The 25,313-nt window shown below is 34.2% G+C and overlaps 1 protein-coding gene and 1 non-coding gene across 2 annotated transcripts; both read right to left on the bottom strand.

The window, feature by feature from the left end:
• Window positions 1–5,892: 5,892 nt before the first annotated feature.
• Window positions 5,893–6,621, bottom strand: LOC120090683. The gene is made up of 2 exons (XM_039048401.1): window positions 6,382–6,621; window positions 5,893–6,267 (listed from the first exon to the last, which is right to left on the bottom strand). Exons 1-2 carry the CDS (start codon window positions 6,619–6,621, stop codon window positions 5,893–5,895), a joined length of 615 nt encoding a protein of 204 aa, XP_038904329.1.
• A 2,551-nt stretch (window positions 6,622–9,172) lies between these two features.
• On the bottom strand, window positions 9,173–9,368 carry LOC120092279. The gene has a single exon (XR_005485988.1). It is a non-coding gene; the product is annotated as a U2 spliceosomal RNA (small nuclear RNA).
• Between the last annotated feature and the right edge of the window lie 15,945 nt (window positions 9,369–25,313).

Raw genomic sequence — 25,313 nt, 5'->3', positions numbered from 1 at the left:
TCCCAATTTTTCAATTTCACAAAATAGAGAATTTTACATAAGAATAACATACAATATGCATTTAGTACAAAAATTACAACATACTCAAAATAAATGTAGAAGAATAAAATTGGGTTCAAGAACTCTTACCTTTGAAGAACATTCTTCAATGGATTCCCTCGAATAATATAGACACCACCATGATGACTACCTCGGTATTCTTTGGAATGAGAACTTAGGAGTTGTGAACTCTGGCTATTTTGGTAGAGAGAGGAGAATTTTGAGAGAGGAGATGAAGAAAAGAAAAGATCTCACAGAACCCTTCTGTAGAGAGAGAATTACTCTGTTATCTTTTATTGTTTTCATACACTGTAGAAAAAAGGGAATTACTTTCCCACTCACACGTCTGAGAGAGCAAAAGGAGGGGAGGGAGTTACAACCCCCTCCTATAATTAGTTTTTCTTAATAAATTAATAAATTTTATTTTATTTATTTATTTATTTAATAAAATATTTAATATATATATGTGTGTGTAATAACTACCTTATCATACAATATAAATTGCATTTATATTAAATTTAATTATATGAATCCTAAAAATGGATTTTAATATAAATCTCATTTATATAAATCATATAATATAGTTTCACTTCTCTACTAACAATGGCTTTTAATATAAATCTCATTTATATTAAATTTAATTATATGAATCCAATTCATATAATTAGTATTTGAATTATATTCAAATATTTATTTCCTTTCAAGTATACTTTATATTATAATGTATCAAATACATTATAGTACTTATATCATATATAATTAAAATTAAATTAATTATACATATATAATTAATTCCCTCAATTAATTTGAAAAAATCAAATTAATCCAAAATCTTATTCTTATTTATTCCCGTTGAGCTACTGAGAGAACCTCATGGACCTGTAGCTTGAAGCTCCAACAGTACGTGAATAATTAATTAAGCTTCTTTAATTAATGTATTCACCATCTATTAACTGTCGGGCACTCCACTAAAGATCGATAGCTGCACTCTTCGCACTATAGATATATTTCTGTATCAATTGGATATAACCAATCAATAGTACGATGACCCTTCACAAATTGCTCGTAAGTACACTGGGCCAGAATTACCGTTTTGCTCTATAGTCACATCCAATTTATTAAGTACCATTGATCCCTCTAATGAACAATAAATCATAGTTCAGCTATGATCAAACCTCTCTTAGGCCAGGAAAAGGTGTGGCACCACATTGTTCAAGTCTTGGAATCAACCCTTAAGGGAGCAATTTATTTACTTACCCTGACGTTGGGGGAGGAGTGAATTCCTTCTTGTGTAGTTGTGTTTCCAGCTCCCCAATCAGACAAATCCCCAAAGTGGTAGGCTTATTTAGTCGGCGATTTGACCATTCTCACCCATACAAATCAAAGGACCGCCTTCATAGACAGGAGTTCACAACTCACTCGGGATTCAAGTCATGTTACCTATAGTCATCCTGGTGAAATGTAAGTCTCTCTTATGAATGGGTTATATAATGAGACTAAACATTTCGTGATCTGGTCTTATACAAACTTCTTTGTATAGAATATCTCCCCTCACTTGTCTCCATGAATGATCAGGATCATATCATTTGTAGCACTTTACAACAATTGTAACATCTACAAAGCAGACTATACTTGTAGTATCACCGGGATAAGGTATCCAGCCTTATCCATCTACTACAGACCATTTAGGTTATCACTTAAATATGATCTACCCGTATGTCTTTACATACATGTTTAAGCTACAAGATATTGGATCTTAGTTTATTGGTTTGTGGTTATTGCAACTAAAATTGAAATAAAATATCATATGCTTTATTAAATAAATAAGATGTTTGTACATTACACAAACTATAGAACCCTACGAGATTTAGGACACAATCCCCAACATTCTCCCACTTGACCTAAAGCTAGTTGGGTGTACAATATAAAAGTCAAATTAATATACAAAGTATACATATAATAAACTAGGGCATAACACGCCCATTACAAATCTTTCGCTTGTCGTAGTCTAAACATGACCTGTCCCATAGACCTGTACTTTGCAGGTGACCCTCAAACACCTTAGCCATAAGGGCCTTTGTAAATGGATCAGCAACGTTGTGCTTTGAAGCTATCTGCGTGACAATCATGTTCCCTCGATGTACAATATCTCAATTGAGGGTGTGGATCACTTGAAAGTGGTTGAGGATCACTTGGAAGAGATGGTTGATAATCACTGAAAGGTGGTTGAGCTTATCCCTCTTTGTTACTGACCGCATGTGACTTTTCCCCCCTTTTCATATCCTCAAGTGAAAACTTGGTTAGTTTCTCCTTTTCCGATGCTGAGGGAGGTCATTTTTCTTCTATATTTAAACTATAAATCAGTCAGATAATAATGGCCTTACCTTGATTTCAATGTTAGGATGATTAATTCATACAATAGTCGTACCTTCATTTTAATGGCTTTCTTTTGAGTTGCACTCTCCATAACATTAGATCCAAATAAAGTGGCTCCTAAGATTGAACGATTGTATGGGGAGTTCAAGTCTTTCATCACTGTTGCTTCCATGGTATTGTGCTCAACAGCCCCACATTGATCACTAATACATTTGGATTACTCATCGTGGGGGGTTCCTCCATTATTATTATTATTACCATCATCATGAGTCCATTCATTATTACCACCATCATCATCATTACCATCATTATTATTACCATCACGAATCCCTTCATTGTTATCCTGAACAAACCACATGAAACATACAAGTAAAGAAAATATTCTACACGATCGTTTAAGATATTCTACACGATCATTTAAGATATTCTACATAATCATTTAAGATTTTCTACACGATCGTTTATAAATATCCACATAATCGTTTAAGATTTTCTAAAAGGTCGTTTGGAGAATCCTGAATGATCATTTAGGATTATCTAAATGGTCGTTCAGGATTATCCAAACGATCGTTTAGGATTATCTACACGATCATTCAGGATTATCTACACGATCATTCAGGATTATCCAAACGATCGTTTAGGATTTTCCAAACGATCGCTTAGGATTTTCATAATGATTGTTTAGCATTTTTCAGACGATCTTTTAGGATTATATTCATACATACCTCAACTAGAAATTGGATTAGCAGCTTTATTTCGTTCAACTGTTGGCCCATCAGATAATGCTGAACAATAAAGGTATCTCTCATCTGACGGACCATGGTAGTCAAGTTCACTAATCTTTTCGAACTTCTTTAATTTCCTCCCTAAGAACTTTGTAGGATTTGGAATTGCGATATTTTGAGGACTTATGTTGCTTATTTGATGATTCATCATGTTCCCTCTTACCCTTCTCCTGCTTAGTCTGAATCGACCTACGTGATTTGGGCTCTATAGCACATGCTTAGTTATATGCTAATCTTGCGCACCAACATGGGATTCATCAGATGGAGGATTTTTTTGCTCTCCAACATGTTGGTCCAACCCATCGTGTCCCCTAAAGGACTCATAAGTATCAAGAGAATGATCATGCCCCTCAACCTCCTAAATCCTTCTTCCTTCCAATTGGTCCTCGTTGTACCTTATTCTACTGCGTTGGGTACAAGTCTCGTCAAAACAATCATATGTACATAAGAGAATGAGTAAGTCATAATGCATGAAACTATGATAGATGTCAATAATTACTAAGTGATTGGTTACTTACTTTTTTGAGCTAAAACACATTCTTACTCAATGATTTATAAGATGAAGCACGAGAACAAGTCCATCTAAGAATTCTAAAAGTTGAAGCCTTGCTAACTTTGGTGGCTATAAACTTACTTGACGTGGACAAAATTTCATAAGCCCAAACCTATAATATGGGAGCTTTTGTTACACATACAGTATTTGAAGGAACTCATTTTTTAAAGGAAATCCATGAGCACAAGCGGATCGTCCAAATTCCATTTAGGTTGAAAACATGAATTTACAGTAAACATACAAATTATGCATTCTAAGTAAAATTACAACATGCTTTTTAAACAAGAAATATAGTTCAAAAAATTAAATCTTTGAAGAACACTTCTTCTTGTAAACCCCTCGAACTATCACGAACTTGAACACAGCAGCCTTGAAGACTTTCTTCAAGAATCTCACAAACCAAAAAGGAAGACATCACCATTTAAAATCTTCGGTATGCTCGGGGTGAGAACCCAGGAGTTGTGGGCTCTAACTATTTTAGTTAGGAGGGAGTTTTTTGAGTTCTGAGGAGGAAGACGATTGAGGAAGAACACTATCGCATAGGAATCTTCTCAATCGTGTAGTCTTTTTGTTTTTCGTGTAAACTTGTTCACACGTCTGTTTCATTTTTTTTTTAAGAAAAGAAAAACCATTTTTCCTTATTCCAAAATTCCATAAAAACTGCATAACTACCCACGAAGGTGTTTTGAGAGGAAAAAAAAAAGGATTACTATTCAAAATAATAAACAATATAAATAAATATGATAACCAATCTATCGTATTATATTTATAATCTATAGTTTTAATATTGCATCATATACAATATAAACTATAGTTATGTTTCTCTATTTTATGGCGTTTAATATAAATTATATATTTATATTAAATTTAACAACTATGAATCTCATTCATAAAAAATATATTTGAATCACATTCAAATATTTATTCCTCCAATTAAACTATAACGTATCAAATATATTATAACAATTATATCATATATAATTGAAACAATTTAATTATATCAGATATAATTAAATTCTCTCCTATTAATTTGAACAATTAAAATTAACTGAAAAACTGATTCTCAACTAAATTCTTTTGAGCTACCAAGGGGACCTTATGAACTAGCTTGAAGCTCCAACGGTACGTGAATAATTAATTAAACTCTTTAATTACATTATCCACCATCCGTTAACTATCGGACACTCCACTAAAGACCGACAGCTGCATTCTTCGCACTACAGATATATTTCTGTATCCATTGGATATAACTAATCAACAGTACAATGACTCTTCACAAATTGCTCGTAAGTATAGCTAGGCCAAATTACCATTTTTTTATTTTAGTTACATCTAACTTCTTAAGTACCACTAATCCCTTTAATGAACAATAGATCGTAGTCCTACTATGACTAAGCCCCTCTCAGGTCAGGAGAAGGTGTGGTGCCACATTGTTCAAGACCCGAAATCAACCCTTAAGGGAGAAATTTATCTACTTACCCGTGCTTCGGGGAAGGAGTGAATTTCATCTGGTGTAGCTGAGTTCTTAGCTCCCCAATTAGACGAATCCCCAAAATGGTAGGCTTGTTGAGTCAGCAATCAGGCCACTCTCACCCATACAAATCAAAGGACCGCCCTCATAAGCAAGAATTCACAACTCACTCAGGATTAAGGTCATGTTACCTATGGTCAACCTAGTGAAATGAAAGTCTCTATTATGAACGATGTTATATAATGAGACTAAGCATTTCGTGGTTCGGTCTTATACAAACTTCTTTGTATAGAATATCCCCGCTCACATGTTTAATACATGAATGATTAGGATCAGATCATTTGTAGCACTTTACAACATTTGTAACATCTACAAAGCGGGTCATACTCATAGTGTCACCAGGATAAGGTACCCAGTCTTATCCATATACTACAGACCATTTATGTTATCACTTAAACATGATTCATCTGTATGCCCCCACATACATGTTTAAGTTACAATGATAAACTTGGATGTTAGTTTATTGGTTTGTGGTTAATGCAACTAAAATATCACATATTTCATAGATAAAGTGAATAAAATATCAAATATTATTGATCACAAACAAGTTTTTTCATACATGGTTTACGAGATTTAGGGCATCAACCCCAACAGTATTAACACACAGACTAAAGTGAAATGGAAATGAAAGAACATAGCTCGAATGCAAGTACAAACCCCTCTATACGATAATATGAGGCATAATGAGCATTTTCTACTTTCTTTGTCTCATGTGCCTCCTTCTTCCCGTGCATGATAGTCTTCATGCTATTCAAGGTACGTTTGAAAAAGATGGCTGACCAGTCATAATGTCTAAAGACTTCAGGGTCATTAACAACCCCAAATGTCTTCACATCAAATTGAATTTTTTTGTCTTTTCCAATCATCACCATTTTGATGAATAATGTCAATGCAACCTTGACGGCATCTTCATCATTTATAAAAGTGGACTTCTCAAACGCATTCTCCACATCCTTGCAAGAACTATCCTTATCATTTAGGTCCTTCGGTCCAAGAATGAGTTGTCGCAGTCTCTCACCGCTTGTTTATATTTCTACAATTTTCTTAGTCGGCCACAACCCAGTTATCAGATTAAAATCATCTTGGGAGAATGTTACCTTCTTCCCTAGTATGTTGAATGATATAACGTCTAAGTTCGCATCTGTTACCTCCCTCAACAGAAAATGGTGAAAATGTTGCCCATTAAATACAAGATCTACATCCAACAGTGGACCAAAGGGCGTTGTTTTAAACATTCTCATCTGCTCTTCTGTCAACTTGTTCTTAATAACGGACACAGATTTGTGGACTTGGCAAGAAACTATAGCAGAAAAATATTTCTCAGCAAGGATGGCCATCTTAGAAACATGTAACAAAACGTATATATTACCACAATAAGTAAACGAGCGCATATAAAACCTAAATGATCGCATAACAAATAACTAAACAATTGAGTAACATAAAAAACGATCGGATAACAAACAACTAAATGATCACGTAACAAACAACTAAACGATTGTATGACAAATATATAAACAATCGCGTAACAAATACCTAACCATCGTGCAACAAACAACTAAGCGATCTTGTAAACATCACTAAAGGATTGCACATTTTTTTCTAAACGATCATTTACATTTCTCTAATCGAGTATTAAACGCTTGCCTAGTATTATCTTAAGCGGTCTCTTAAGAACGAATACACGATCATTTAACAAAAGTTGAGAGATCGTTTAATAAATGGTAGGCACGAACCCTTTGCAAACCCTAAATGATCGACGATAATCCTAAACAAATATAAACATGCATTCAAGGAGAAGAGTCACATATATTTCCAAGATCGACGATGAAAAATGTGTACAAACGACCGGCGAGAAGGTAGCCAAACGCTCTAATGAAGATGGGAGACGACAAGTTAGGTATAAGAGCAAAAACGAGAGCCAAAATCACAAAAAAAAAATTTCAAAAATATGAGGAACTGGGATAGGACTACTCTTGTAGTTCCTTTGTTACCTACCTTACAATTGAAAGAGAAAATCAGTAAAACCTAATGAAGCATGTTATCCAATTGTTGCTTTAATCCAAAGTTAGGAGTTTAACTTAGTTGTTCTAGTTGCAAATTTTACTATATTTTAAAATCAAACATGATAAATTTTGTAAATAAAAATGAGGTTTTATTATTTTACTGATTGGACCAACGAAGAAGACTTTTAAACTTAGCGCATATGTCTGTGTTTGGGATGCAAGATTGAGTTCATATGTCTGGTATCTAATACAATTTTTTGAACTCTAAATAATATGCTTTTATGATTACTATTTTTGCTTTGAAACTTTTTTATTCAATAATTCTACCTATCTTTGTTTGAATAAAATATGGATTGCAATTTTTTTTCTTTTAATTTTTAGAACTTTTCTTTCTTTCTTTCTTTCTTGGGCAATAAAACAACAATTAACCCATTAAATTTCTTGTAAAAATATGGTTAAAAAAATTAGAAACTAAAGCAAAATCAAAACTTTTGATTCTAGCTAATTTTTCTCCATTAATTTCATTATCAGCTTCTTCTTTTTCTTCTTCCCATTGTTGCTTTATATTTTTACCATGTCATGAATTTATTTTAATTAAATCTCCCTCATCACTGTAACAACCAATAGAATGTCACCACATTTCTTCAATAGTTTCTCTTTCATTTCCTCTAAATTTGGAAGATCATCAAATAGCAAATCTATATTTTTTACTAATTCTTATTGGAAAATGTTCCAGGAAAAAAAATTCATTTTATTTTTTTTTTATATATATTACATACTTTTCACTACATACATATTTTTATTTAAATATTCTTAACACTTATTCGATATGTGAATTCATTACGTATACATATTACACTTGATGTAAACAAAATAATATTTTTGTATAATCAACCACCCTACAACATATTTTAACCATCATCAGTCTTATAGTTGACGGAAGTAGTTGTTGAAGTTAATTATTGAAGATGATTTTTGCTGGAATTTGTAGTCGTAGGTGGGTGTTGGAGCAAGTTGGTTACATGAAGATATACTGAAGTTGGTTGTTAAAGTTTATCATCAGAGGTGGTTTTCGAATCTCGGAGTTGGTCAGACGAAAGTGTTCGTCGAAGTTAATTATCAAAATTATTTTCGTTAGAGATTGTAGTCGGATGAGATTGTCAAGTCGCATCAGAGGTGGTATTAAGAGTTGGTTGTTGGAGTTTGTCGTCAAATGTGATTGTCGGAGCCTCAAGTTGGTCGTCAGAGTTGTTCGCTCAAAGATGATCATCGAAGGTGATTTTCATCGCAATTTGTAGACGAAGGTAGACGAAGGTGGCTCGATAGCATGAAAGTGGTCGTCGGTCGTTGGGGTGATCAAAATTGGTTGTCGGAGATGGTCAGAGTCGGATCAAACAAAATTTAAAAAGAAAAAAAATAATAAAATTAAATTTAAAGTGATTTGTTTAACTTTAAAAAAATATTTGTGATTTTCCATACAATTAAAGCTTGTAAATGTTCGAAGGGACCCTTTTAATTTAAAGTTGGAAAATTTAAAATTATGGAGAAGATGACAAAAATTACAACAAAAACAAAGCTTATATTAAAAGATACCAAACATAAATTGCCTTATCAGTTACTAGGGAACTTCACGAAGTATTACAACAACCAAAATAAGCAAAAATTACAAAAACTCTAAAAATCACCACTCAGAAGAACATCCGAGGAACTGGAATCCACTTATAGTTCCTTTGTTCCCCCTACCATACACTACCTTAAAAATAGAGAAAATGTTCATGAAGATCATAAAAGAAAATTAGAAACGTCATTTAATAAAAAAAAAAAAAAATAGTTCCTTTAGCACTGTAGAGCCAAAAAAGAAGAAAACTTCTAAACTAATAGTTTGGAGGGGTGCGCCAGGCCCAAGCTGTAGTGCAACGCATGGACGACGCTCGAGGGCCCTGGCAGCAAGCTACCATGATGGACTCTCCCCCTTTAAAAATTAATTTAATATCATGTGGACCGATGGCCCACGTATCAGATATTAAACTGATAAGAACAGATACTACACTTGATCTTAGCCAAAAGGCCGAGAAAGGTATGATTTTTCTTGTCAATGAAACGCCGTTTTATAATCAGCGTCTTGCTTCAAACTATCATAACTGGCCGATGTGGGACAAACTTATTTCAAGTCCTGAATGGTTTGGTTTCATTAATTTTTTTTTTTTTTTTTTTTTTTTTTGGGAAAAATAGTATCATCAATCCTTTACAAACTATATCCTTCCGTAAAATGAATTATGTAACACTTGAATGTTTAAATTATTGATTCATTTCTCGTTTACAAAAAAATTTCTTCTGATTTTTTACCTCCAAATATTGCAATTAAGTGTGGTAAAGCCCATTAAATTATAAAAAGATAATGAGATTAGCTGTAAATGTGCTTAATTTGAAAGTGTATGACTAAATATCATAATATATAAAATATCTGTCAATAAAAAATAAATGATTACGAGGTCTTTTGTATATGGTGAAGGTATTATTACCTCACAACATCATTCAAAGAACAAAATTTTATTTTTCTCGTATTGATTTCTTTGATTGAAAAAATAAAACAAAATGATCTTTGTTTAAAAAAAAAAAAAAGATTTTGATTTTTTAGATGTCTCATATTTTATTGATCACTATTGGAATAAATAAATCAACAACATTAATCATGAGTGTCGAAAACTCATTAGAAAATTTTGTCTAAATTTAAATAGTTTCCAAAATAAATTCTATCACTTCAAGAATATTAATATAATAACCTCTCAAAACCCCAATGTTCGTTATAGGAAAATTTGTATTTCTTTTAAATAATGATGTTTATTAATTTAGAACATTGCAAAGAATTTTTTGCAAAAATATTTGTAGTTTTTAAAGGAGAGATGTTTGTATCAAATCATGTTATATATTTGGTTTATTTATTCTGAAACGAGAAAGAAGCTCCATAAAAAATTGTCTTTATTACCATTTTTTTTTTTAAGGAAAATAAAATTTATGAAATCTTTTTTGGGTGTATGTATGTTTTAAAACATATCCATGATGGGAAAAATTAAAAAGGATATTGTACTTTTAGAAACTATTTAGGAAAATATTGTTGTTTTCAAACTATTTGTAAAAATATTTGTGTTTTTTCAAACTATTTGTAAAAATATTTGTTGTTTTAAATAAGTCAAGGGTTGAAAATTCGACCTAGATAGGTCGAATTTTGAACCCTCGACCTTTTTTTTTTAGGAAAATATTTGTTGTTTTCAAAAAGATTTTGTCATCTCAGCAAGTCTGACTAAATAACGAGCTAATGAATCTCTCTTCTTTTTGCCGCTAACGAGCTAACGAGCTAATCAAATTCGAGAGCGAGATTATGAGAGACAGCGAGAGTTTGAGAGAGCGAGAGAGAGATTTGAGCGAGAGCGAGAGAGAGATTTTGATAGAGAGCGAGAATACGCTAAATTTTCCTTTTTTTTTCTTTTTAATTATTAACATTCACTTCTTCTTTCTAATCCTTTTCTTCTTCTTTTTTTTTTTTAATTCCATTTTATAAAAAATTCTAAATAATTTATTATTTTTATTTAAACTCTAAAAAGAATAAATTAAAAATAAATAATAACTCATAAAAATAAAAAAAATGTAAATTAAATATCTCATTATATAAAAATAATTACAAAAATCAATGTGTCCCACAAGAGCGGACGTCGTCGATTTCGAGCTGGTTGTCGTCATGACTTCGAACTTGAGTTGCTTGGGTTCTTCTTGATGTTGCTTAGTACCTCTGCAGGCGCTTCATAATATAAATATTCTTTATGCTCTCCACGACCCCAACCATGTCCATGCACGTATGAAGACGAAGAACCAGCCTCTGAGTCATAATGTCCTGAACCAAATGCTTGCATCATCATCATCGGACTAACATAATCAGTTTGACTCTGCGTCTGCGTCATAGGGGGCAACTCTTCACATTATGTGCAACCTCATCAAACTCATCCTCTTTCCGAACAGGTCCTCTACGTCTAGGAGCTGGTGGAGGAACAATAGGTATATCGTACATATAATGAATTTCTTCCATATGCTTTGGTTGTCACTACATATAGCAAGAACCTGGTTCGGATCATTCGCAAACTCACGGAGTTACTGTTGTTCGATCTCTGAGAATTATAAAACAATTAGACAATATTTAAAATAAATTTAAATTTAAAAAATAGATAATATTCATTCATTTACCAGATGACCCACAGTTGCTCCCGACGAGTGATGTAGCGCCTTGTGATTATTATTATACCAATGAATATATTCTGGAGTGACATTATGTCAAACTGTTCAAGAGAAATCCCCACTGCAATAAACTTGCACGATAGTGCCATCGCACTACCAAATGCGCAACTTTTTCGGACCAATCTCAGTCCTTAGGTCAATATCATGCAGTACGGGTTCAGTATTACAAGGCGATGGGATATCCTGCTGAAAACCAAATTGTCTCATCACCCTGTCAGGAAGATGCCACTCACCAATGTGAAAACATATGAGATGACTCATCTTCCGCCATATGTTTTGACCATTCGTACAAAAATTAGGCAAAGTATGCACAATAATTTTGTACGGCCCAAATAACCTGAAACAAAAAATATTATATTAGAGAATATTAAGAAAATAAAATAAAAATGTGAATAAAATAATCAATTAGGTTTAGTGTAATGTACTGTTCAGGTGAAGCAGATCAAACATGTATCTATACTAGTTGACTACATGTGTGGTTGTCCTAGTCACACAAATTTTGTCTCTCCACCTAAATTTTTAAATTGATAATTTAGAATTTAAATTAACTAATCAGTGATATAAAAATTAAATTGAATTAAAACAACATACCGAGAACGTAGGCTCGTCCAACTAACTGAGCGTCATTAACATGGTGTAGCTATGGAGCCATTGTTGGAAATCGCTCCCAAGCCATAGTTGCAAAGTATGAGAGGCCCAGCTATCTCTCGAACCTCAGGTCTTGTTGCTTTGCATAGTTGTCTATACAACCATGCCAAGCATGCTCCACCTCCGAATACCGCCCCACATCATGGAGGTTAGCTAACAATGGCAGGAACATCGAGTGAACAAAATGACTTGATTTATCTGAAAACAGACTTCCACCATCATTTGTAGTATATATGCTCGTGCATATCTTATGACGGTTTCCTCGTCTGCATCATTGTGAGCTCACGAAATTGTGTTCCTAACCCTATTAAACTAACCTCGATCCTTTAATCTTGTCGGCAGTGGGGTTCGCACCGAGGTACAGTTGACAAACTTCTAACTAGTCATCGTACATCACTCCGGTGACCGGCTCACCGTCAACAGGTAACTCCAACAACACTTCTATGTCTTGTAGAGTGATTATGCACTCTCCAACAGACATATGGAATGTATGCGTCTCGGGCCTCCATCTCTCGACCAAGGCTGTGATCAGATGCCAGTCCAACTGAATAAATCCTGCCTCTCGACGTCTGCAAGATATTTCTCCAATAGTACGATCTCGCCATACAACATATGATCGATGAATGGTGGTCGTACAAAACATCAGGATCAACAGGTCCTAGGTTTATCTTGATGCTCCAATGCATCCCTTATTTCTGCTCTTCTTTTCTCGAAATAGTTCACGCATTTGAAGAATGTTATCGGAGCAAGAGCATTTATAGGCAACATTCGAGTCCTTTGAGGATTCCATTTATGTACTCTGATAGATTTGTCGTTATCCACCATATTTGAATCCTCCATCAGTGTAAGTCTATTGCTCTAAACTAATGTTGTCAAAAAAAACTTAGACAACTCCGATTTATTCCTTTGAAATCTTCAATTGCTTTGTTGAACTTTTGAATTTGAAACTGACACCCGAAACGATAAACAAAAACTGACACCCGAAAAGTTCACGTTATCACAACGAGATGAATTGGACAGAACCAGCTATCGACAACGATGTGGGTTTTGTAACCAGTTAGGACATAATCGAAGGAAGTGTCTTCGTTATTAAGACGGGCTCCAGATAGTTAGGGATTGAATAATAAATGATTTTTTTATTATATATTCATTTTATTGTATATTCAATTTTTTTATTATAATTTATTGTATATTCAATTTTTTATAATAATCTACTGTATATTCATTTTTTTTTTGAATAAAGTTTTACATTATAATAATCTATATATTTCAATTTATTCAATTTATGATCTAATGATTATTCAATTATAGTATAATAATCTACTATATTCAATTTATGTCTAATGATTATTCAATTACATAAATCAAAAGAAAAATTTAACCTTAATCATGCTAAAATCAATAACAAAACTTAAGAACTTAATTCATATAAATTATATTCAAACTGAACAAGTCACAAAGCCCCAAATCTTACCAAAATCTTGCCAAAATCATCTTAACTCTGTTTGACAGCACGCTAACGACCTTTTAAACTCCTTCAAACTTTCAAATTCAATCTCTCCAAAATCACGATTGAAATGATAATTAAACACGTTATTTATTGGGTATTCAAGATCCTCAACAAAACCATGAAAATCATTTAGATCTTATCTCAAAACCACGAACCTCACGACGACGTTCTACAGAGGACAACAACTGGAAGAGAGGAGGACCAACGGCGAGCATATCCGGCGACATAAAGGTCGGAGCGGTGTGGTTGCAACTTGACAGAGGAAAGGATGTGGACGTCGGTGGTGCGATAGTTGAAGTTCGTCTAAACTAGAGAGAATGTGAGAAAGTGGGGGTTTGAAAATTCCATATTTCTTTTCTTTTTAATTCTCCACCACACAAATACATAGATAATGTATATATATATATATCCACCACACACACACATAAATTATATATATAATATTATTTTCTTTCCTTTTCTTAAATTCCAAAACCCATATATATTCTTTTCTTCTTTTCTTAAATTCCAAAACCCTTTCCTTAATAAATATGTCATATCAAACTCAAATCTTTCACCTCTTCTCCAATCCCACAACGATATTCACAACCGTCAAGAGTTGGTTTCTGCAGAGACACAATTGTGGAAAGGAAACTCCTGACGACCGATCATCCATCGGGAGATAGTTCACTGTCCTATTTTATTTTGATTTTATTTGTATTGTACTTTTTTTTAATAGATTTCAATAACTTAAAATTTAGAAAATTATTAATCAAATCAAACATTTTCATATAAAGAACGAAAAAAACAAACAATTGTTATAGAAAAGAGAGAAAAGTTTGCAAGTAGGTCTACAAAACATATATGCCTTAAGAAATACATAGAAGAAAATGTGATCGCATCTCCAACAACTCCAAACGCCATCTCTAAAACACCAATTTACCCTACAATCACATTAGTTAGAGCACATTATTATAACATTCAAACTTTATAAACTTCAATCAAAGACAACATTCTCTATACTCCATCGATAACTTATTTCTAAGTTTGACCAATTCTTTATTCATCTTTAAAAATAAACATTTCCTAACCAATTTGTAATCCAAAACAAATTATAACCTGCATTATTTAGACAATAAATTGTTATTAGTTGTTTAAAATAGTCATTGACACTTGAAGAATTGACCAATTCTTTTTATGATTTGTTTGAGTCTTTTATAAATCATTGCCACTAGGCTTAAGAGTATAAACTTTACTGTTTTACCCCTTTTTATAAATCTGCTTTACCTAAGTAATTAGTCAAATTTTAAATCTTAAAAAAAATATTATCAAATCAAACAAACAAAACTTTCAAGTTAAAACAAGAAACATGCACAAATCCATCATAAATCAAACAAAAACAAGCTCTACATCACATAGATACACACCATAATCGAAATGCTCTAGATGTTTTATAAGTAAAATTTAGTTGTTGTAGTGTCGAGAGTTTTGGTAAACTCACAACGTATCAGCGATCGTTGAGAGTTTACCAGATCTCCCGACGATATTCACAACCGTCAAGAGTTGTTTTTAGAGACTAAATTGTAGAAAGAAAATTCCCAACGACCAACCATCCGTCGGGAGATAGTTCACTGTCCTATTTTATTTTGGTTTTATTTGTATTGTATTTTTTAAAATTTAGATTTCAATAACTTAAAATTCATAATATTATTAATCAAATCAAACGTTTTCATATAAAGAACGAAACAAATAAACAATTGTTACATAAAAAAGAGAAAAGTTTGCAAAATGGTCTAGAAAACAAAAATGCCTTGACAAATACATAGGAGAAAATGTGATGGCATCTCCAACTCCAAACGCTATCTCCAAAACACCAGTTTACCTACAATCACATTAATTAGAACACATTATTATAACATTCAAACTTCATAAACTTCAATCAAACACAACATTCTCTATACTCCACCAATAACTTATTTCTAAGTTTGATCGATTCTTTATTCATCCTTAAAAATACACATTTCTTGAGCAACTTGTAATCTAAAACAAATTATAGCCTGTATTATTTAGACAATGAATTGTGGTTAGTTGTTTAAAAAAGTCATTGACACTTGAAGAACGGACCAATTCTTTTTATGATTTGTTTGAGTCTTTTATAAATCGTTGCCACTAGGCTTAAAAGTATAAACTTTACTGTTTTACACCTTTTTATAAATCTGTTTTACCTAAGTAGTTAGTCAAAATTTAAATCTTATATCAAATCAAACAAACAAAACTTTAAAGTTAAAACAAGAAACACGCACAGAACCCTAATAAATTAAAAAAAAAAAAAAAAAAAAAAAACAAGCTCTAATAACACAGATACACACCATAATTGAAATACACTAAAACAAAAGGATTAAACAATTAAATAAAAAAATACCCATCAATTTCACATGAAATTGATAAAAGGAAAACGCAAGAGTAAATGAGAAAATAAAGAACAATGTGGGAGAAAAAAATGAAACTTGCCTCGTTGTCAATGGAGAAGCAAGCCGAGAGGGTGGCGACGGACGAACGAGCGAACGGACGACGGACTACAGACGAATGGACAATTCAAACTCTTAGTGACAGTGACTCTCATATCCGCTAGGGTTTGAGAAAAAGAAGAAGAAAGTAGAACTGTAAACTGAATTGTAGATCTGGGTTTTTAAAACACATCTCCTAACGAGTTATTGTGAGTCGTCGGGTGTTTGGTCCAAACTCCCGAAGTGTTCATTAATGCATCGGGAGATTGGACCTGTAAACCCCGAACTCTAGGTTTCCTAGATAAGCAAGTTTAGCCAAAGGATGTCATATTATATATTTATTAAGTAGCAATTCATGTTTGTTTGTAGGAGTTATGATGGAAGGGTAGGAAAAACATACTAAATGAGAGGCGACATGGCAGTTAATCCTTGAACTCTGAAGGCGGTGCGAAGTTTTTGGAAGAGGAACTTCAAAAGCATGGTTTCGGCAATTGACATGAGCAAATTTTAGTAAAATCAGTGCCATTCAAAAATTGAGAGAAGCTAATTTGCGAGGTTGTCTTGCCAGAGGAAGTTTGCACAAGGAGAAGAACAAGAAATGAAGAAAGAACAGAGAAGGCAGAATCTTGGGTTAATCAGGGCTCGAGGTAAAGATTCGAAGTTCCAGGTCAAACTTAAAGGAATTCTTTTAAGGTAACGCAATTTTAAACAAGTTTGTAGAAGGAAATTTCTTGAAAAGAGCTCTGGATTTCGAGTTATGAATTTTTAAAGTTGTAACAAAAAATCAGTGCATAAGTAGATAGCTGCTTGGGTTGAACAAACAACCAGTTCATCGTGGGAGTTATAGCAAGATGTGGGGATGAGGATCTCACTGATTTCCTCTAGAGAATCTCGTCAATCTCGCTATAGAAGGAAATCTCGCTAGGAATTGGGCTGAGTATCGCAGGTAAGGTGAGTATCACTAGGATGAAAATTTTCCAGGAAAAGGTTGATCTCGCTCTAGAGGATCTCGCTGGTATCGCTTTAGAGGATCTCGCTGACCTCGCTCAAGGGGATCTCGCTAGTAAAATTGTTTGTGTTGATGAAAGTTCCTTTAATAAATGAATTAATTGAGGTATTTTACTAAGAATTCTAAGTAGTTTAACCGGGAATTATGTCCTTTCAGGCCAAGAAGAGCTAAGAGAGGCGTATAAACCATTAAGAGCTTGACGAGCGATGAGTGACTAAGTGAATTAATGTCTTCAGTACCGCATATAAGATCAAGTAAGTTACAATGACATTAGTGATGAATTTATACTTCCTCAAACAACAAATAGATGGAGAATAACTTAATGCGTTTTCCACGGCTTGTATATGTGTAGCACAGGCCAAGGTATGTCATGTAGTCATTTCAACAGTTAAGTCTCTAGTGTTAAATATGCTTCTTAGAGGAAGCTATGAGAGAATGAGTTCTTGTGTACATGGTAGGCAACAGAACTTAACTTAATGATACAAAATACCCGGTACCGAAGGACATTTGAGAAGGTACCTACCAACTTGATACCGAAGGACATTTGAGAAGGTATCTTAATAGCTCGATACTGAAGGACAGATTTGAGAAGGTATCTGAGCGGAAGTACCTAAGGTATGACGGTACTTAGTATGGCCACATGCACGTAGGCAGTTCTGAATGAGAGACAGTTGTATGCTAAATTCAGTAATTCATTGGTTAGATTGGGTGGTATTTCTTGGGCATGTTGTTTCAGCAGAGGGCATTAGTGTAGATGCCCAGAAGACAGAAACAATAGTTAATTGGGATCGACCCACGACTATTTCAGAGATACACAGTTTCCTGGGTTTGATAGGTTATTATCGGAGATTTGTGAGGGTTTCTCTAAGATAGCCCTTCCATTAACGAACCTGACCAAGAATATATGAGGTTTGAATGGTCGTTGAAGTGTGAGCATAGTTTTCAGAAGCTGAAACAGAGATTAGTATCAGCACCGGTGCTTACTTTGCCTGTTCCAGGTAAAGAATTTGAGATTTATTGTGACGCATCCCGACAAGGATTGGGATGTGTACTAATGCAGGATAGGAAGATGGTTGCATTTGCCTCTCGTCAACTAAGAAATACGAGAGCATCTATCCTACACATAATCTGGAGTTGGCAGCAGTTGTTTTGGCTCTGAAGTTGTGGAACAATACCTGTTCAGAGAGCGTTGCAGAATATTTACAGATCACAAAAGCTTAAAAATAATCTTTGATAAAAAGAGTTGAATTTAAGACAATGAAGATGGATTGAATTGATTAAAGATTACGACTGTTCCATCGAGTACCACCCTGGTAAATTAATGTTGTGGCAGATGCACTAAGTAGGAAATCCTCGAGACCCAAGCCATTATTGGGCCAATAAGAGGAATGTTATTGCAGGAGTTCAGGAATTCAAGAACCGCCTTATCAGTGGAATCGTCAGGAGGAATGATAGCTACTTTTCAGATAAGGTCGACCTTAGTAGAAAACCTTAAGCATGATCAGTTAGAAGACCCTGATTTTCAGAAGATTGCTGATGATGTAAGTAAGGGCATCAGGGTTGACTTCAACTGGGAACAGACAGTGTACTAGAAAAAGGAGGAGAATGTGTGTGCCTAACAACCTACAGCTTAAATAAGCCATTCTAGAGGAAGCACATAGTTCCGCTTATGCCATGCATCCAGGTAGCACCAAGATGTATAAAACTTTGAAGAAATCTTACTGGTGGCCTGGGATGAAAGAGAGACATAGCAGAATATGTGGACCGATGTATAGTCTGTCTCAACAAGTAAAACCTGAGAGACAAAGACCAGCAGATTACTCAATCTACTTCCAGTGCCTGAGTGGAAATGGGAGCATGAGTCAATGGACTTTCTATTTGGATTGCCTAAAAACACCTCTGGATTTGATGGCATTTGGGTAATAGTCAATAGACTAACCAAGACGGCCAAGTTCATACCAGTAAAAGTTACTTTTACACTAGACCGTCTAGCTAAGATTTATGTGGATAGGATAATCAGTCAATATGAAGCCCCAGTGTCGATAGTGTCGGATCGGGACTCGAGGTTTACTTCAAAATTTTGGCCTAGTTTACAAAAGGCTATGCACTAAATTGCATTTTAGTAGGGCTTTTCATCAGCAAACAGATGGACAGCCGGAAAGAACTATACAGACACTCGAAGATATGTTAAGAGCTTATGTACTACAATTCAAAAGAATTTGGATACACACTTATCGTTGATTGAATTTGCCTACAACAATAGCTACCATTCTAGTATCGAAATGGCTCCCTATGAAGCATTATACGGCCGACCTTGCAGGACCTCAGTATGTGGAACAAAGTTGGAGAACGACAATTATTGGTCCAGAATTAGTTCAACAAACAACAGAGAATGTGAAACTTATCAGGGATAATATTAAGGCAGCTCACGATAGACAGAAGAGCTACGCTGATAAGCGAAGAAGAGAACTAGAATTTGAAGTCGAAGAACGGGTATTCTCCGGCTATCCCCATGGAAAGGAATTCTCCGGTTTGGGAGAAAAGGGAAGTTAAGTCCACGATACACCGGACCATATGAAATTGTGGAACGGGTTTGTCCAGCACATAGTCGTTGTCATGAGCTATTCGAATTCACGACTATTTCATGTGTCAATGTAAGGAAATACTGGCTTATCCTATGCACATACTAGCAACACAACCAGTACAGCTCAAAGAAGATTTATCTTACGAGGAAGAGGCCATCGAGATTTGAAAAGAAAGACCAGGTACTTAGAAATAAGACAATTCCTTTGGTGAAGGTGCTTTGGCGTAATCATGGAATCGAGGAAGCTACCTAGGAACCTGAAAAGCAAATAAGGAAGAGATATCCTCAACTTTTCAAATGACATATTAGGTAAATTCAAGGACAAAATTTCTTTTAAGGGGGGAATGATTGTAAACCCTGAACTCTAGGTTTCCTAGATAAGCAGTTTAGCCAACAGAATGTCATATTATATATTTATTAAGTAGCAATTCATATTTGTCTGTAGGATGTTATATGGAAGGAAAGGAAAAACATAGTAAATGAGGTGACGTGGCAGTTAATCCTTGAACTCTGAGGCGGTGGGAAGTTTTTGGAAGAGGAACTTCAAAGCATGGTTTCAGCAATTGATATGAGCAAATTTTAGTAAAATCAGTGCCATTCGAAAACTGAGAAGAAGCTAGTTTGCGAGGTTGTCTTACCGAGGAAGTTTGCACAAGAGAAGAATAAGAAGTGAAGAAAAAAACAGAGAGGAGAATCTTGGGCTAAGCAGCTCAGGTAAAGACTGGAAGTCCAGGCCAAACTAGAAGGAATTCTTGGTTGAAATTTTAAGGAAGTTAACTCAATTCTAAACAAGTTTGTAGAAGGAAGTTTCTTGAAAAGAGCTTTGGATTTCGAGTTATGAATTTTTAAAGTTGTAACAAGGAATCGGTGCATAAGCAAGATAGCTGCTTGGGTTGAACAAACAACCAGTTCACCGTGGGAGTTATAGCGAGATATGGGAATGAGGATCTCGCTTATAGAGAAATCTCGTTGATTTCGCTTTAGAGAATCTCGTCAATCTCGCTCTAGAAAAAAAAACTCGCTAGAAATTAGGCTGAGTATCGCTAGAATGAAAATTTTCCAGGAAAAGGTTGATCTCGCTCTAGAGGATCTCGCTGGTATCGCTCTAGAGATCTCGCCGACCCCGTTCAGGGGATCTCGCCAGTAAAACTATCTGTGTTGATGAAAATCCTTTAATAAATGAATTAATTGAGGTATTTTACTAAGAAATTCTAAGTAGTTTAACCGGGAATTATGTCCTTTCAGGCCAAGAAGAGCTAAGAGAGGTGTATAAACCATTAAGAGCTGACGAGCGGTGAGTGACTAAGTGAATTAAGTCTTCAGTACCTACGCATATAAGATCAAGTAAGTTACAATGACATTAGTGATGAATTTATACTTCCTCAAACAACAAATAGATGAAGAATAACTTAATGCGTGTTCCACGGCTTGTATATGTGTAGCACAGGCCAAGGTATGTCATGTAGTCATTTCAACAGTTAAGTTCTAGTGTTAAATATGCTTTCTAGAGGAAGGCTATAGAGAGAGATCTTGTGTAGATGGTAGGCAACAGAACTTAACTTAATGATACAAAATACCCCGGTACCGAAACATTTGAGAAGGTACCTACCAACTTGATACTGAAGGACATTTAGAAGGTATCTTAGTAGCTCGATACTGAAGGACAGATTTAACACGTGCACGTTCTCAACTAGGGAGTTCAAAATATAGGTCTCGTGCACGTAGGGAGCTTAGTATGGCTACGTGCACGTAGGCAGTTCTGAATGAGAGGCCAAAATATAGGCGCTGGTCGGTAATAAACTTGGGAGCTAGGTCATTTAGGCTCGTTCTCAACTAGGGAATAATGATGTTTGATTGTAATCTAAGAATGGTGTAAAGCTACATTTAGAGACAATTGCTTGAAACACCACTAATATATTTACATGTTTATAGTAATGTAATGCATAATGTTATACGATGTTATAGTCACTCACTGGACTTTAAGCTCACGGAAACTCAGCTTATTAGGTAGCGATCAGTTTCCTCAAGGTTGATTCCTGTTACTGCTTTCCACTGAAAGACTCGGCTTATTAAGAAGACTTAGGTTGATGATCTGTTTGTTACACATTTTGAGAGGGACTAGGACTTCTTTAGGAATGTTTGGGCCATCTGTGAATATTTTCTGTAAATGTAATATCGTGGCTGTATGCATGATTATGTAAACTTTGTAGAACCTTAAGGGAGGTTTGTTGTATGCGTATATTACTAATGTTTTAAGCAGGTTGGTATTTAGATTAGAAGGCTTAGGTGGTGGGTGATTGTAGTAAGGCTAGTAACTACCACAGTCTTATCCTCTTCCAGAATAAAAGGGTAATCTGGGAATGGGTTTGACAAGTTGGTATTATAGCATAAGATTTTGGGAATGAGAGGGGAAGTTCATGCATTAGTCTAAGTCTCTAAGTGTGAGTCCCTAACATATGTACATTGATTTAGGTGAAATGCCAAGGCAACGTGGCAGACCAAGTAAGCAGACAGGTGGCAGGAATACTTACCCTACCAATAGGGGCCTGGAAATTGGAGAGAATCCACCGAGTGGCAAAAAGAAGGTGAATAATCCAGTAGGTCAGGAAATGATGTCTGAGGGAGAGTCTAGTACCCCCAGGCAAGGCAGATTCTCATCTGTTTTTGACAGGATAGTGCAGAGATTAGCAGCTAGTGTGGGCTCTATAGTGCAGAGAATAAACTATTTAATGTTTTATATCTACTAAATTATGTTCAAATTATCTTAACCTAACATTGTATAATGCATTTTGGTTTCTATTTACTCTACAAGTCTATACAATGTGTTAATAACTTCTCCTAGGAACCTATTTATAATTTGAAAAATATTTTAAGAGAGTAAATAGACTAAATGACATAATCAACATTTAACAAAGATAAGAGGCAATTGGATAGAAAAGGGACAACAATCAGATCAAAAAGAGCACCCCAGGACAAAAAATAAGCCTAGGGGAGATCAAAAGCATAAATCATGCTCAACCTTGGCCAAGGCCCTGTTAAGACTAGCTTATTATAGAATTTAGTCCTAATATTCAGTTGAATTCCATGACTTTGTAAGATATATTTTGCATCCCTTTTGTAATTTCTTGTGGAATATTGGCCAAAACTTTTAGAACTCATGTATCATAGTTGTATACAACTACTTTTTCTTTAATTTATCTCTTCAATTATTATAAGATTGTGAATTTGAAACATCAAGTGAGCTTTCCAACGAAACTAGTGAAACATCAATAAGAGTTGTTGATGTCGGTTCATTTAGTCAAGCACATCCACCTCAACTGTTGAGGGAGTCTTGACGTAGTGAGAGGGTTCCAAACCCACCTATCCATTATATGGGTTTAATAGAAGCTCTGACCATCATAACGATGGTGATGTTGAGGAACCATTATCTGATAAATAGGAAATGGATGATGTAGACAAAGATGAATGGGTCAAAGCTATGGATCTCGAAATGGATTTTATGTACTTCAATTCAGTCTGGATCTTGTAGAGCAACCTAATAGGGTAAAATCTATAAGTTACAAGTGGATCTACAAGAGAAAAATGAGTGTTGATGGTAAGGTACAAATCTTTAAGGCTAGATTGGTGGCAAAGGATTATATTTAGGTTAAGGGAATGGACTATGAAGAAACTTTCTCACTTGTTTCCATGTTAGAATCTATCTACATTATCCTATCCATTATCTCATATTATGACTATAAGATTTGGCAAATGGACGTCAAGACTACTTTTCTAAATGGTAATCTTGAGGAGACCATTTAGATGCAACAACTAGAAGGATTGATTTTCCAAGGTCAAGAGCAAATGGTTTGCAAGCTTAATTGGTCCATTTATGGATTGAAACATACTTCTTGGTCTTGAAATATAAGGTTTGATACTATGATCAAATCTTATGGCTTTGACCAGAATGTTAATGAGCCTTGTGTCTATAAGAAAATCATCAACAATTTAGTAACTTTCTTAGTGTTGTGTGTAGACGGCATTCTACTCATTGGGAATGATGTAGGCTTACTAATAGATGTTAACAGTGGTTAGTGGCCAAATTTCAAATGAAAGTTTTGGGAGAGGCGCAATTTGTTCTATGGATCTAGATCTTCAGGGATCGTAAGAACAAAATGCTAGCTTTTTCTCAGGCATCGTACATTGATGAGATGTTTGTCAAATACTCAATGCAGAATTCCAAGAGAGGTATATCACCTTTCAGGCATGGAATTGTCTTGTCTAAAAAACAATGTCCTAAGACACCTCAAGAGGTTGAGAAAAGAGTTTATATAAGACCGTACTACCAAATGATTAGTTTCTCAGTCTAACACTGTTACTTGAAGAAACTAATTTTTCACTAGGATGACCATAGGTAACTTGACCTTAATCATGAGTGAGTTGTGAACTCCAGTCTGTGAGGGCAAACCTTTGATTTGTATGGTGAGAGTGACCTGCTTCGCCGACTAAATATGCCTACCATTTTTCTCCAAGTATGGAGCTGAGAACACAATTGCACAAGATGAAATTTACTCATTCTCATAGAAAGGTAAAGTAGATAAACTGCTCCTATAATAGCTGATTTTAGGTTTTGAACAATAAGGTCTCACACTATCATTGGCTTGAAAGAGGTTAGTTTATAGTTGGACTATAAATTGTTTGTTCATTAATAGAATTAATAGCATTTAAGGAGTTTGATGTAACTATAGGAGTAAAACAAGAATTTTCACCCAGCTAAAGTTACGAGTAATTTGTGAAAGGTCAACTTACTGTTTATCGGTTATATCAAATGAACATAGAAATATATCTACTCTACGAATAGTGCAGCTTTCAGACTTTAGTGAAGTGATTGACAATTAATTGAATGTTGATTAATCCAATTACAATAAGAGTTTAATTGGTTAATCTCATATCATTAGAGCTTCTAATCTGTAGGTCCAATAGGTCCCCTTGTTAGCCCACTAAGGATAAAAACAAGGAATAATCATTTTTGGAATAATTTGAATTATTCACGTTATTTATAGAAATTTAAGTAATTAATTATATTAATATGATTAATATAATGTATAATATATATTGATACATTATAATATATAGTTAATTATAATTATGAGTTATAACTAAAACTATGTAAGCAAAGAATACTTGAATAATATTCAAATATTTTAAATAGGTTTTAGACTACATACTAAAATTTAATATGAATTTAACTTAAATTAAAACTATAGATTAAAAGAGGAGATTGCATTATAATATGATTATAAATGCATGTAATATGGTTATCATGGTTAGTTAACCATATTATAAACATTATATTAATATTATTTAATATTATTTTTTATATATAATATAAATAAATAAATAACTCCCCATTAGATGAGTTATTTCAACAAACACTGGGGAGGGGGAGTTAATGTAACTCCCTCCTCTTCCTCCTCTGCATAAAACACAAAATGACAGAGATCTCTCTAGAAAAAAAAAAAA

The sequence above is a fragment of the Benincasa hispida genome, chromosome 11, assembly GCF_009727055.1.
Source record: "Benincasa hispida cultivar B227 chromosome 11, ASM972705v1, whole genome shotgun sequence".
Classification (NCBI taxonomy): Eukaryota; Viridiplantae; Streptophyta; class Magnoliopsida; order Cucurbitales; family Cucurbitaceae; genus Benincasa; species Benincasa hispida.
The sequence above is the reverse complement of the archived record's forward strand: the minus strand, read 5'-3'. Positions and strand labels throughout refer to the sequence as shown.

Bases quoted from the DNA above. Each gene is read 5' to 3' on its own strand.
- LOC120090683 (XM_039048401.1), bottom strand. From the start codon at position 6,621: ATGGCCATCCTTGCTGAGAAATATTTTTCTGCTATAGTTTCTTGCCAA. The intron at 6,268-6,381 runs GTAACATTCTCC...CTTGGACCGAAG, and splicing joins TCAACATACTAGGGAAGAAG to GACCTAAATGATAAGGATAG.